This window comes from Carassius auratus, chromosome 23, assembly GCF_003368295.1.
Source record: "Carassius auratus strain Wakin chromosome 23, ASM336829v1, whole genome shotgun sequence".
NCBI classification, from domain to species: Eukaryota; Metazoa; Chordata; class Actinopteri; order Cypriniformes; family Cyprinidae; genus Carassius; species Carassius auratus.
This window is the reverse complement of record NC_039265.1, coordinates 5,371,995-5,388,222: the sequence shown is the minus strand read 5'-3', so window position 1 is coordinate 5,388,222 and position 16,228 is coordinate 5,371,995. Positions and strand designations below refer to the sequence as shown.

General features: G+C 37.1%; 1 protein-coding gene across 4 annotated transcripts in view; it reads left to right on the top strand.

The window, feature by feature from the left end:
* Window positions 1-16,228, top strand: part of ndrg3b (ndrg family member 3b) — a 60,485-nt gene that overhangs the window by 10,410 nt on the left and 33,847 nt on the right. For all 4 annotated transcript variants that reach the window (XM_026199375.1, XM_026199376.1, XM_026199377.1 and 1 more), the window contains exons 2-3: window positions 11,590-11,671; window positions 15,364-15,396. In XM_026199375.1, coding sequence (XP_026055160.1) covers window positions 11,615-11,671; window positions 15,364-15,396 — 90 coding nt within the window. In that variant the 5' untranslated portion in view covers window positions 11,590-11,614. The remainder of the gene's footprint in view (window positions 1-11,589; window positions 11,672-15,363; window positions 15,397-16,228) is intronic.

Genomic DNA, 16,228 nt, shown 5'->3' with positions numbered 1-16,228 from the left:
CTGGGCTGGGGGTGTCGGTAAGAACACCAAAGTCGGAGAAGGAATCCAGTTTAACAGATTTATTTATACAAGCATATGAAGAGGGGGAGCCAAATCTTGATAAGCTGTATTAAACAGTACTCTCAGTGCACAGATCGAAGATGAGCATGAATATTAAGTGATATCATCTTTGCTTTATGTCCTGAGGAGTGTCAGCATATGAGTGTGTGGTCTGTAACAAACAAATAAAATATTTGCTCTAACAAACAATGCTTCTTTCTTATCACAATTACACTAATAACAACATAAATTACATTAAAACTACTGGCTTCCCCAAACATCAACACAATGTTGCCATTGAATACAGCAGAACATGAAACATAATTCACAGCTTACATGTATAATAATTATACATAATTACACAATTACACTGTACTGGATGAAACTCAGATACTACTATACTTCACATTAGCATCCATTTTGTGTCATAACTCTTTCCACATCGCTATCCAAGCAAACAACAATCAACTAAGCCCGAGTAACAGTGAAATTTGTAGTACTCACTTTCTCTCTGGACGCACACAACTTTAAACACTCATAAGAACATAACAAAGATCAAAACTGCATTTAGTCAGGGAATTTCACGGCTCATTCTCTCTGAAGATGACGCTTGATACAAGACTGGATTGCGGTGTGCGCGCGCGCTCTGAAGCATCCCACCGTATGAGCTGTGCTCTGTCAAAATAAGAGTCCACGCAACCGGGATGAGAGCGCTCCTATCCATCCGCATCGTAAATCAGTGTCATTAATGAGACTTTCACACAATTACACCACCACCACCAGCCTGCACAGTGGTAACAAGGCATGATGGATCCATGTTCTCATTCTGTTTACGCCAAATTCTGACTCTACCATCTGAATGTCTCAACAGAAATTGAGACTCATCCGACCAGGCAACATTTTTCCAGTCTTCAACTGTCCAATTTTGTAGAGCTCTTGCAATTTGTAGCCTCTTTTTCCTATTTGTAGTGGAGATGATGTGCGTGTTGTGGCTTCACAAATGCTTTGCTGCAAACCTCGGTTGTAACGAATGGTTATTTCAGTCAAAAGTTGCTCTTCTATCAGCTTGAATCAGTCGGCCCATTCTCCTCTGACCTCTAGCATCAAGAAGACATTGAAGCCCACAGGACTGCCGCACACTGGATGTTTTTCCCTTTTCACACCATTCTTTGTAAACCCTAGAAATGGTTGTGCGTGAAAATCCCAGTAACTGAGCAGATTGTGAAATACCGGCCTGTCTGGCACCAACAACCATGCCACGCTCAAAATGTGTTAAATAACCTTTCTTTTCCATTCTGACATTCAGTTTGGAGTTCAGGAGATTGTCTTGACCAGGACAACACCCCAAAATGCATTGAAGCAACTGCCATGTGATTGGTTGATTTAGATAATTGCATTAGTGAGAAATTGAACAGGTGTTCCTAATAATCCTTTAGGTGAGTATATGTTCCCACATATTTAATGGTTGTTTTCAGTCCAGTCCTGTGGTATAGTAGGAATTGACAGACCAACAAATGTATTTCTGTTGCTTTTTAGCAGTCTTAAGTAAAGTCAGATGTTAACATCCTTCTGTGTCCAAAGAGACACAATCCTCTCTCCGGGTTTTAATTTTTTATTTTTTTGACCCCAGGTTTAGTGGAAGACTCTATTTGAAATTTAGTCATATTTTAGCATTCCTGGCACTTGTGAACATGAAAGAATGCTGAAAGCTAATCACAGTTAAAGTGTTTTAACACTGTCAGCTCTGTTTATAACTATGTGCCTGTAGAATGAGTAATGCTGAACACACCCTACACCCAGGGATGCCACAATTTATCTTTATAATTGATTTACACTAATTGCATACACTTGGAGAAGCTTTGGATTGATCTGGATTTATACATGAACTGCTCCTAAAACATGATGTGAATTGTAGTTAGGGCTGGGCGATATGCCTGAAAACTGTATCATGATATAAGTGATTCATATTGGTCGATATTGATAAATATTGTATTTTTGTTGATCTATTTAAAATAGGTAAAATAAAATTCTTTGGAAATGCATTGTTTGGTGCATAAATAATGACAAAAGTTTTTTATCTCCTTCCTTAAGATTTAGGTTTATAAGTTTTAGTATCTATTCATTCAGAAAACGCAAACATAAAATTGTGCCAAGTAGGACTGACTCAGAGAAACGCAGCCTAGCCAAACCGAGTGGCATTTGGATATGAAAATATGACGCGCATTTTCCTCTGAATAACAAAATAAACAACAAAAATATCATAGCAGTGTGAAAGCAGTAGTTAAAAATGCATCTTATTACACTGATGTGGATGTTTGCCCGAGTTCAGTGGGGAAGTCGTGGCCTAGTGGTTAGAGAGTTTGACTCATAACCCTGGGGTTGTGGGTTTGAATCCTGGGCCGGCAAAAACATGACTTTGGTGCCCTTTAGCAATGCATTGAACCCCAAACTGCTCTCTGGGCGCCGCAGCATAAATGGCTGCCCACTGCTCCGGGTGTGTGTTCACAGTGTGTGTGTGTTCACTGCTCCGGGTGTGTGTGCACTTTGGATGGGTTACATGCAGAGCACGAATTCTGAGTATTTTATGCAATACCTTAAATCAAGCAGTTTTACGGTATTAAACATTATTATTAAATATTTGATTAAAGTGATAGTTTGGTTTGCAGAGATCAAAGCTTAATCTAGCTCAGGACTGTTATGATTGTAATAACCCAGCAAGGTATTTTAATTGAGATTACTATACCAGGCAAAAGTTTTTGAATTTTTTTTTTTTTTTTTTAATAAGTCTCTTCTGCTCACCAAGCCTGCATTGATTTGATCCAAAATACAGCAAAATAATTAATATTGTGCAATATTTTTACGATTTAAAATAACTATTCTATTTGAATACATTTTCAAATGTAATTTATTTTTGTGATCAAAGCTGAATTTTCTGAATTTAAAAGTCTTCAGTGTCACATGATCTTCAGAAATCATTCTAATATACTGATTTGCTGCTCAAGAAACATTTGTTATTATTATCAATATTTAAAACAGTTGAGGACATTTTTTCAGGATTCTTTGAATATAAAGATTCAGAGATCTGTATATTGTAGAAATGAATACTACTATTTAGCAAGGATGCTTTAAATTGACAGAGACATTTATAATGTTACAAAAGATTTATATTTCAAATAAATGCTAATCTTCTGAACTTTCTATTCATCAAATAAACCTGAAAAATTATATTCATCTGTATTCAATAATAATAAAAATAATACATGATGCTAGTCATGATGCTAATAATTCAGCCTTGAAATCACAGGAATAAATTACATTTTAAAATATATTCAAATAAAAAAGTTGTTTTAAATAGTAAAAAATCTTTGTTAACGTTACTGTTTTTGGATAAAATACATGCAGGCTTGATGAGCAGAAGATACTTCTTCAAAAACAATATCACTGTTCAAAAATAGTGTATATTGTGAATAAAATTGTTTATCCAAAAATAAAACATCTAAACACTTACCTTTTTAGTTTCTTATCCATATTATATACTTACGAAAGGAGATGTTAGGCAGAATGAGGTGACATTCAGTTAATTTTAGTTATTAAATATAAGTGATTAATATAGTAATGAAATGTTAAATAAGGTTTCTATGTCATCTCATTTTGTCAAATATATTTATTTGTATAAATTAATTGTATAATAATTGTAATTACATAATATTATTTCCCAAAGCTGAAGTGATTAGACTATCTTTTATTTATTACGTATAACAATATTTTAACTAATTGCAAGACCTGAATAATCAATCAAATTCTACTGATTAATCAATGAAATAATCGACGATTAGTCGATTAATAGTTCTAATAATCGTTAGATTAATCGATTATCAAAATAATCCTTTGTTGCAGCCCTAGTGTCAAGCTCAATCAATGTTTAAGAGTTAAAGATAATAATGTGGGGAGTGGTCCATATTTTGTCAGCAATAAAACTTGATTGATAGCTTTGGCAAAACCATATAATCTTTAATAGGGAACCATTTTGTTGCGAGCCAGACTCAGTCTGTGATCTCACCACTAATGCAGTAGTCTCATTCTCGTCCTCTGAGTAATAATTCAGAAGCTTTGTCTTCTAACCTTTGTAGCTGCTGCCATGAATCGCAGGTAATTAGCTTCACGGCAGTGCCTCTTTTGTCTTTGGATCTCTGACCTCAAGCGGTAACACGGCACAGCATTTCTGGCATTGTTTCTGTTCATCTATCGTAATACATGCCCTAAATCGACCCAAGTGGCCCAGTTTATGTGGGTGCCAGGAGACAGCCAGACTCTGCTCCAAAGCTTTGGTAAACCCATGGGGCATCACATCTGCTTGTTCTCGGTCCATGATGTTTCTGGTTAGAGGGGCAGGCGATCTCACAGCAGCTGTGCCATTCTGTCACTGGCAGGATTCCACTAATGAGATCGCGAACAGAATGACACCAGAGGCCTTAATGAACAACAACATGAGCAAGAGACAAATGGGAGAGCAGACTCTTAGAAGAGAGCTTTGAATGTGAGCAATGAACAATGTGACTGTTTTTTACCCAACATTTGTGTTCATCATAAATGTATTCCAGTGATAGGTGACAGGCGGTGCTGCTTTATGAAATATGGAATAGATGGGAAGCTTTGCAGTCATAGTTTAAGGTCAGCAGGAGTATTGGACCTGGCTAGTAAATTCCTGCCATGCAGTGGGTTTCTCCCAGCTAGTACTGTGCTGCATGTGAAGTGGATGCTGGGATGTCTCTGTGGGCTTGCACACACACCCTGGCCAAATGGTTGCTTGGCTGACACTCTGCCCCCTTTGCCTTGTTTGCCAAAGTATTAAAGAGTTTATGCCAGGTCTCCCCTGTAAACAGGGTGGATTGTTTTCATTGTGCAATTTCTGTGTTCTTTTTTTCAGCTGCAACAGTCTTTATACGGTAGTTTACGGTTCTGTTGTAAATGGGGGAAGAGCAGTGCTTCCACTTTTGGATCTAAAATATTCATTTCTATTTGTGCACTGGCATTCCTTTAGTGAGATCTGTGAAGTTTTCTGTCAGGATGCAAATTGGACAGACTTGCATTCATTTCAGACATTTACAAATAATTACACGATCGTAAGATGAAAGAGATACAAAGGTGCAAACAGGTTTGAAATGCATTAAATGGCACACAAGCTGCTTTAAATTGTAAAGTTAGTTAAGCACTTAATATAAAGCAGTTTTTGCAACTGAGCTGCATATTGCTAAAATTTAAATAGCTGAGTCATACTTCATAACCCATATTGTATTCACAGGAAAATAAGCCTTTACAGCAGAACAAGAATAATGTCAGGTCTAGGTCAGCTTGTTTTTTTGCACACATTAAACAACATCTACTGTATAAACAGGTCACAGTTTATCTGTTGAAGATGTAGTGTTGGTGTGGCTCACGGCAAGCCTGCTGAGAAATGTGATGGCGGTGGTGGTAATTTTGCTATGATGGATCACAGTGATGGTCATAATGATGTTAGGATGCTTAGAAATACTTTGGGAGAAGGATGGAGTAATCACTGTCATTCCCTCTCCTCTTGATGAATTATAAGCTGGTTGTGATGATGGCAAATGGGCGGGCTTAAGCATGCTAATAATCAAATGGGCAGAGCTGAGGGACATGGACTTGAGAATAAGGCAGATGTTCAAACCAATTTTCTCTTGGCACTAATAGTTTCTCTGCTCAAGCCATTGTTAAGTGTTGTAGCAGGTCATGGAGAAAAACAGTTCATGTTGAGTAGAGCCCGACCAATATGGGTTTTTCTGGGGCTGATGCCAATATTAGGGAGTAAAAAAAAAAAAGAGGCCTATATCGGCCTATATTCTTTGTGTATATTATACTTGAATATATTATATCACAAAAATATAATATATTATATTTTGACGGGTTGCCGTAAATACCTTTACAGTTCTGTGTATTAGATATGATGCTTTTGCTCAAATCATATGGTCAAATGCTCATGAAGTGACTCTCAGATCAGTTCTGGAGATGTTCTTCATGTGTTTTCGTCCTCATTTAGTGAGACAGCAGACGCTTGAATCACCGCAAAGATCATTCCGCGTTAAACAGTGAATTCCCTTTGAATGGATTCCGTCTGTGTTTTCCGCATCAAGGAAAACAATGGGCTCTACAATTATACCAACACAATGTATACTCTCACACTTTAACTGCTTCTATTCTTGAACACTTAATGATTATCTAATCAAAATAAAAGAGTACCTGAGTCTAGGAGAACTCACCGCTATCAAACACACTCGGGACGTGTCGTGTTCAACTCCAGCAGCGGTCTAAAACAGTTCATTTGTTCACCAAACAGACACAAGTTTACTTCAAGAATGACCATGAGGCATAGATAAGTTTGAAATTAAGTGTTTAAAAAAAACAGATCAAACAGAATGAGCGAGCTATATTATAGCTCTATAAATGAAGCAAACAGACTTTATTAAAGCCACGGAAAGATAAACGTTTTGATGAAAATGCTCAATATACAATTCATTACATAAATAACAAATCAAATATAATGTAATTTAATGGAAAACTATGTGAATGGCGCTCAGGCAGGATTTTCTGTCAGCTGCATTTAAATCCGGGTCTGAAGTTTCTTGCTCTGTTCAGCATGCAGCGTCATGTGTCTAAACAAACAGCACATGCTGTCAGTGATTTCAAGCACTAGAGCCGCTCTCACACTGTATAATGAAAACCGAGCCTTCTCAACTGCTCTAGGAACTGATGCAACCCAGAAAACTATCGGCATGGATTTTTGCCGACAACAATTGTTCCAGCAATCAACTAAAGGTGCCGATTAATTGGCAAAACTAATACATCAGTCGACCTCTATTTGCAACTATTATTGTTATTACACTTGTATACAAACCTTCGTATTATGCTTGCAATAGAGTGGTTGACGTCACCTGCACTGCCACTGGTGGCAGTAGACAACCATGGTGAAGCGATTGTCACGCCAACTGTCAACAGCTCTAATTTTTGGGTGAACATGCATTTCCTGATGTGGAGTGAGTGGGTGCCTTTCTTTCTGATTGAGCTGACTCCATTTGAAATTGAATCAGGTCCATTTCAGTTCAAATCTTGCGTAAGAACACAAAGCCTGTTTAAACTCCCGTCAACTCAAATCCGCTGTTGAAGGGTGAGATTTCCGTTTCTCCGTGAGCTGATTAGAGCGCAGACAGATTAGCGCAGCTAATGCGTACGCTGTTGGTTAGTGCAGTTTGTTTGCTTTAGTTTATTTGAATGCATTAATCAGGCTTTGTTTGCATTTTCTAGTATCATACTATGGTCAACACATTCTTTTGTTTGTTTGTTTTCTGTGAATACCTCTAATAACCAAGCCAGAAAACCATAGGCATAGTTTAGCTTTGCATTTCTTTTTAAATGGATCTTTCTTTGTTCATTAATTTACTCCATATTTTATATTCCTCATTTGTGCATCTGAAATTGCCCTGTGCTTCTGCCCATGAATAACCTCTGCTTACTTGTTGATGACGAACATCCGTAGTCATAGTAATGATGTAGCTGGTGGAGCAGGTCCGTTCTGTCTGGGATGTTGGGAGATTAAATCACTAGCTTCAGGCACTTAGATTTTATTCTGGGAATGACCAGGAGTGGTCTGACATGTCAACCAATAACTTGAGTTTGAAGTAGAGACAGAAGAGGTATTTTGGATACCTGTATTGTTCCTATTTCATTATCTTTGTAATGCTTTATAATGTGGAAATATTCTACAAATCTTTCTGTCTCACAGAGCTGTCCCTGTATCGATATTGTGGCACTTGTCCAGCAATGGTTTTCAACAAGAACACGGTTTAAAATGGAGAAGAAAAATAAGACGTTTAAAAAAAAAAAATGAATAGGTTGTACTAGGTTGTTAGAAAAACACATATTTTTCACATATTTTACAGTATTACAACACCTCTTTCTAGGTCTCCAACATAGTGATAACACTTTTTGCCTTCTCTCACGCAGTTCAACCAGGTCTCGTCCCATTCGTCTATATTTGTGATATCAGAAATCCCAAAGAAAATGCATTGTAGTCCAAAGGATTTTTTCGTTGTAGTTTTTAAAAAGTGACTTCTGTTAAATAAAATATCTCCTTTTGAATTGGAGTTTGAACTTTGTAACTTTGCAGATCTTTTTTATATTCAACCAGCAACCCTACAAACTGACTAAAGGTGAAAAAGTATAATAGGACCCCTTTAAAATTAGAAACCAGAGAGCCTCCGCACATTTTTCCTCCTGTTTTATATGAACTACCCACTGTCTCTTTGAAGCTACTCTCAAAACTGCAATTATCTCTCTATTTTAAGATTCTATAATGTCATTACTAATTATAAGAGTAAATTGCAGTTGGAATAGAGGACTGGGAGGCTCTTGAATGAAAGAAAAGAGGAAGGATATTTTTTCTTTCTGCTGATTACGTGATGTATTCAGAAAGGCACGAGGCAAGCAAGAATGGAGCCCTTCAGTTCATATCCTGTAAAACAAAAGTATTTTTCTGCTAGAAAGCTCAACTTTTAGCAAATGAATCCAAATTAGCTGGAGTAAAATAGATCCTAGTGAAGTTACATGTGCACCCATTTAAAATGTACAGGTTTAGTAGTCACGCTATTACAAGATTTTTCCATCGTGTCTGACCCATGCATTTACTCCAGTCACTGTCACTGTACAACCCTCTACATTACATGTGTGTGTGTGTGTTTGTGTATGCGTATATATATATCTCAATCTGGCGAGTAAACTAAAACATTTACTAGCCAATGATGATGCAGTTTCCAAAGTGTCCAACCAAAGGGTTGCTGTACTGTTGTATGAAGATGTAAGACTCTCAGGTAGTTGTAATGGATTTAATCTAACTAGCTTAATGTGTAATATAATTTTGTAGGGCTGCCTACAAAAGTAGTCATTCATTTGAAGCATTAGTCGACTAATCACACATTTATTAATAAACCATTTAAATAATTATAATGAGCCTTTAATTTCTTACATGGATTAATAAGGACACAAGTACATGCATAAGCTTGCCACAGCACACCGGCAAAAGTAATGATTATGAATGTGTCAGGGGACAACATTATGGAGACTGCATTAACATTTTCATATTTTGATAAACTAGTGCTTTCTTTGTTTTCAGCTTAAGAGATGAAGTCGGCGACACTGACTCCTCATCTCCGCAGTACTGGACGTGCATGTATGCTTGTTTCATTTGTTCAATTCGTTTTCCAGTCGAATTGATTCATTTGAAAGTAGACATTTCACTCTCTATAGATTAGGGCTGCTCAATTATGGCAAAAATCATAATCAAAATTATTTTGTTCAATATTGTAATCACGATTAGGAGTGGGCAATATGACCAAAACTTTATATGAGTGATTTATTTAAAGATAGTGATGCATATCAAATATATATTTCCTGTAAATAAGGTTGCTTTGGCATCTACATTGTAGAGACCAGTGAAATTTCACAATTCTCAATACCACAGCTGAGTTCTGTTAACTATTAGAAACAAACAAACAAGAAGTCCTCAAAATTATTGAAAATAATTTAACTGCCAGTATTAACAAAATGAAAGGACAAAAGCAATATAATTTTTTTTATGCAAGTCTCATACAACCTACTACAGAAATTAATAATCAAATGTCAAATGAAACAGCATAGTATTAACTTTAAGATTGAAACTTTCCTTGTTTCTTATTAAAGCTACAAAAGTCCTTACCACGAGCAGTGTATGATTCTGAATTTGTCTAATGTTGCTTGATTAATATTAAGTGCACTCTGCAGCAGGAATATAGCCCAATGTCACTTTAAAAGCCGCATGGATCAAATTTACAGTTAAGTGTATTTTCATTCTCAACTCTTTACGTTCATTTATTACATGATCGACAACGGTTCCATTTTAGCACGCACCTTGAGCTAAAAGATGACTTTACATGTCCGTGTTGTGTTCTGTGTCTGAGCACATCAATTACACAGAAATCCCCATGAGGAAGCGCAAGTTATCTTTCACGCTTTTAAAAACATGAATAAATCTTATATATCTCGATAAATCAAGCACGTCCCATTTTCAAAAGTCACATTATGATTTTACTGATTTTACTGATGTGAAATTGGGCTCTTATGGAGGTCAAAAAACGCCACTTTCTCCTTCTTTCCTCTGAGTAACTCCTCTAATCCATCGAACACACACACATGTGGCCTTCTGTCACTGATTGTGACCTTGTCAACACTTCTCAGCCATCCCGCGGACGCTAGCCGCAGCCAAGTGTTCACTTAACATCCTCACCACCACAGACAGTACGTCAAGGTCCAGGGGAACTTACTGTAAGCAGGGTTAGTCCACGTGACCTGGCATGCATGTGATTTATGGCAGCAGAGAGAATTTACTGAATGCCAAATCATTACAGGTGGCCAAAGCCTTTAAATGGAGAAGCAGACACTTGGACATTGTAGCACAAGCTGTACAGAACATTAACACAGTATTGGGGCAGCAAGTCTTTCCATTTGTCTCAAAGCACACAAGAAGGGAAGGCGATTGGGTGGTTTCAGATCTAAAAAAGATCTAATAACCGTGAGAATGTTATTACAATTTAGAATAACTTTTCTAATTGAATATATTTTAAAATCATCATTACTCCAGTCTTCAGTTTCACATGATCCTTCAGAAATCATTCTGATATGCTGATTTACTGCTCCAGAAACATTTTGCTGAAACAGTTGTGCAAACAGACCCCAAACTTTCACACAGTAGTATGTAAATTCAAACTCTAATGTGCTGTTGCCTTTCAAAATGTGCCTGAACATACTCTCAAACCTGATATACAATATAGAAGCTGTGATGGCCCATTCGGTTAGGATTCGCCCACTTTTTTTTATGATCCAGTTAATTCCCAGTGTATTGCCAACGTTATTTTTCTTACTGAAAATCCTGTTTTACTAGAAAATGAGTCGCATTACAGCAGTAAAATCAGTTTCTGGTGTTGTTTAATCTCTTTAAGTACGCCCAAAGGGACTGTTTGCTTTTAATGTGTGGGCCAAACATTCATATCTGCCTTTGCTTGCTTGGGTTTTGCCCTAAAATGCAGTAGCACATTTGATCACGGATGGAGAGCAGCTCAGGAGACACAAAACCTTTATTTCAGCAGTAAGTCACACAGCGCCATTATAAGGGTGACAAAAGCCTACACAATGCCCTTCCTGAAAGTTGCATGCATTGACCTTCAGAATGGCCACAGCGAGTTAAACCATGAATTAAACATGAGCTCATCTGAATTCAGTTAACAAGGACAATGGGGGTTTGCTGGCGGTTATTAGGCGGTATGTTAAACACCAATTCTCTCTGTCTCCGTCTCTGTGTGCCCTGTTTACTGTAATTCTGTATTCTTGAGCATTTGCATGCAGAGCCATGTTCCCTTTTGGTCAATAAGTCAGTGCTGACTGTAATGATGTACTATCCATATCTGTCCTCTCTCTCTCTCGCTCACTCTCTCTCTCTCTCTGTAGTGACGGGCAGCTGTCAGGTTTGAGGATGGATGAGTTACAGGATGTGCAGTTGACTGAGATCAAGCCCCTCTTGACAGACAAGGTGAGTTTGTACACATTCATCTGGTTGTGAACGCCAGTGCTTCCCTTCTCCATCTTTAACTACATCTCACTCTGACTCGCTTCCTGGCTCCTCAAGGCGATCGTCTCAGGGCCTGTTATCCTTGGATCCCGAGCTGTACCGGAGCAGTGAGATCAGAGAGATGATGTATAATGTCATCAGGTCCTAATCTCATAGAAAATCCTCAAGAACAAGAGCGTATTGATGTGTGTACTATATTAAATGTGCACAACAAATCTGCTCTATAAAATATGTTTCCTTCTCTTAAAAAGACCATGCGATTTTTGTGACTCCTCCTGGTGGTCACTCCACTGCTTGACCAACAGTGTCGTTTAGTTTAGCAGAAATAAAAACTTTGATCCTTTTTATAACTTAAAATTAGGGGTGTGACTGTTAGTATATAACCGTGAGACCGGCGGTTATAGTTGAACACCGTCATTAGAACTCTATAACCGCCAAAACCGTGTCACTAAAATATTTTTTACAAACATTTTTTATCAAAAATTATTTTCATTTTTTAGATAGGATCATCAGATGCGCAATATATCGGGAGACATGGTTTTTACCACTTAATTAAGTTTTGTAAATCGTCAGACATGATATTTACCACTTCATTAAATTTTGCTTTGTAGAAAACCTTTCTTAAAAACGAATTTCGTTTTGAACAAATTTTATCTTAATTTTAATAGATGTTTCATCAACCAATTGCATGTATTTTAATAAATAAAAAGCAAATATAGCAGACAATGATAACCGTGACATGGAAGCACCAGCGCGCCGCGTTCACTTGCACTGCACTGTGAACTAGAGCACATCTCATCGTAAATGAAACTCAGCGTAGGCCTATGCCTCATACATTAGCATTAAATATCTTTGCTGCATCCTTTCTAGAACAGACAATGGCTTTTTTTTTTTTTTGCGGCTCGCATCAGCAAAGCATAGACGGCAAAACAATCAGCGGATGGCGGGCGGGTGCGGCTTTGAAATTTGCTCAAAAAACTTTGGCGCGGATGATGAGTTTTGTGACAGATCTCCTTAATAAACGGAGGTCTGAAATCTCTGCCCCTTTACCGATCAGAGCGCGCGCTGACACGGAGTTAACCCGCTATCTCCAAGAACAACCAATTGACTCTACGGCAGATCCACTAGCATGGTGGCGAGACAATATGAAACAAAATGAAACACGCTATCCCCCCTCCCCCCCCCCCCCTCCCGACGGTTATGTTATGAACCGTCACATTTGACTCACGTCATAACCGTCATCACCAATTCTGAAACCGGCACACCCCTACTTAAAATCTATCCTCCAAAATACTCTGTTGAATTAAAAACATTTGCATAGTCCTAATCCATTTTAGATTAAGGAGGGAGTGACAATTCTATTTATATGCTTGTTCTGCCAGTCACATTCTAACTAGTGCTGTCAAACGATTAATCACTTACAAAATACAATTTTATTATATATGCCCAAAAATATGAACACCCTTGGTAAATATGATCAAAGAAGGCTGTGAAAATTAATCTGCATTGTTAATCCTTTTGATCTTTTATTTTAAAAATTGACAAAAATCTAACCTTTCATTGAATAATAAGGATTTAAAATGGGGGGAAATATCATTATGAAATAAATGTTTTTCTCTAAAACACACTGGCCACAATTAAGGACACCCTTTTATTGAATTCTTTTTTAAACCTCCATTTGCCAGTTTAACAGCTCAAAACTGTCTCCTATAATACCTGATGAGGTTAGAGAACACCTGACAAGAGATCAGAGACCATTCCTTCATCCAGAATCAGTCCAGACCCTTCAGATTCCCAGCTTCTCCTCTTCAGTTCACTCCTCTCACTTTCTATAGGGTTCAGGTCAGAGGACTGGAATGGCCACAGCAGAAGCTTGGTTTTGAGCTCAGTGACCCATTTCGGTGTTGTTTTTGAGGTTTGTGTTTGGATTATTGTACGGTTGAATGATCCAAACATAGCCCATTCTAAGATTTCTAACAGAGTCAGTCCCTTAATTATTTTTTATCTGTTGGTATTTGATAGAATCCATGATGCCATGTGTCTAAACAAGATGTCCAGGAACTCCAGCAGAAATATAGGACCACAACATCAAAAACACAGCTGTATATTTCATTGTACACATGGGGTACTTTTTATCCCTGTTTTCACCAAACACATCTTGAGTGTTTGCTGCTAAAAAGCTCATTTTTTAGTTTCATCTGACCATAAAAGCCAGTCATATTTGAAGTTCCAGTCATGTCTTATAAATGAATATGCTTTAGCTTGTTTTTGGATGAGCCAGGATTTTCTTGAAACCTTCCCAAAAAACATGTGTTGATGTAGGTGTTGTTTGACAATTTTTTTAAAGGTCTGATACTCAGCCATTTTCTGTAATTCTTCAGCTGTGACCCTTGGAGAGTCTTTAACCACTCAAACTGACCTCCACACCATGCATTAGGACGATATAGGCACACGTCCTCTTCCAGGCAGATTCATAACATTTTATGTCAATTGGAAATTCTTAATTATTGCCCTGATGGTGGAAATGGGAATTTTCACTGCTCTAGCTCTTTTCTTATAGCCTCTTCACTAATTTGTGAAGCTCAATCATCTTTTGTTGCACATCAGAAATATATTATTAGGTTTTTCTCATTGTGATGGATGATTAAGGGCATTTGGGCTTTTTGTTTTCCCTCCTCTTTATTGTTCTGTGAAACAGGTAGCCATGGCTGGATAATTTCATGTTTATAATCACGCTGGAGTACTCAAAATTGTGAATATGGATGGGAATATACTTCAGAGATATTTTACTCATAAGAATTTGAAGGGGTGTCCTTAATTGTGGCCAGTGTGTATTAGAGAAAAACATTTATTTCATAATTATCCCCCCCCCCCCCCCCGTTTTAAATTCTTATCCAGTGAAAGGTTAGATTTTTGAGTATTTTTTAAATAAAAGATCAAAAGGATTAACAATGCAGATTATTTTTCAAAGCCTTTCTTTCAAAGCCTTCTTACCAAGGGTGTCCATATTTTTGGGCATGACTGTATTTTTATTACAGATTTTACAATATATTATGAATAGTATATGTAAATACACGCACATGCAGTACATATTTTGAAAGTATTTACATGTATATTTACATATCTATTTTCATATTCATATAATTTATATTATAAATAAATATAATTAATATAGAAACATTGTTTTTCCCCTGAAATATATACATGCATGTGTGTGTATTTATATATACATAATAAATATTTCCATATATATTACGTAAACAAAAACTTTTATTTTGGATGCAATAAATCGTTTGACAGCACTATTCTGTACATAAGGTCTTCAGAATTCAGTCCCAAAAAATTCAGCATGTCACAAAACATGCCATCTCTGGAATTAACATGCAAAGTAGATTTGATACATTTTTCTAAATTTCAATGTAAATTGTTAAAAAAAACCTTTAAATTAAATTTGGGTAACTCTTACATGCAAACTCAGTCACAACAGGAGCTACATAATCTCACAGAACTGTAATTTGCCCATTCTTTAACAGAATATAATTATGTTGTCTGTGCTAAGTATAACATGGGTCATTGTGTCTTGCATGACCTGGTATTTTAACATCACATGCCCAACCCTTTCAGCTGATCTCTTTCTCTCTCTTTCCACACAGAATGGACAGAACTTCCAGGACTTTGATTGTCAGGTAAGAGTCTCTTATGGTCATTAGGCCTGTATGTACTGCATATGACCTCCTGAAGCATTAATCTACTCTTCCTGTGCCGCTGGTTTATTTCCCAGTGCTGTGTGATGGTGAAAGACTCTTGACCTGTGCTTCACTGCTGAGCAGTGATATTCACTCTGCTGTCTCTTGGTTGTGCTGTGGGTGTGTGGGAGGGTTTGTGGGTGGTGAGTTGAGCTGGAGGAGAGCAAGTCGTGTACACAACTGTGTTATTTGTAGGGCTAGACCAGAATATTCGATTATTCAAATATTTGTTCGGTGGGTGGGCATTTGATTTCCAATTTTGAGATCTGAATTTTTATTTTCTATTTTCTATTTAAATGGTTCTCATTCGCCCTTGAATATGAATCGTGAATGAACGCCATGAATGTCATGATTCAGTTCATCTGGAAGAGAAGACAAAAATGCAAAGACCTCAGCTGTGTGAGAGCAATTTAAATGGAGTGAGGACAAGACAAAGGCAGTGTGCCAGATCTGCCATTTGAAACTGGCCTACCACAACAGCACATCAAATCACCTGAGTTCTGGAAGTAGGACGCCTATAGTATATTGTTGGTGTAAAAAAAAAAAAAAAAGCTGCAGTCATATTATACTTACAGTAGCCCAGTCTAATAATAAGTTGTCTATATTAAAAGTATTGCTCTTAACAGACCTGTGTGTTTTTATTTTTTTGTGATCAACTTTTTTTTATTTAGACAAAAAAAAAAAAAATTCAAACCCTGCCATAGTACATCAGTAGTACTAGGTTTGTCCTCATTAATTCATGCTGTTTTACATTCACAGGCCACTATTTTAA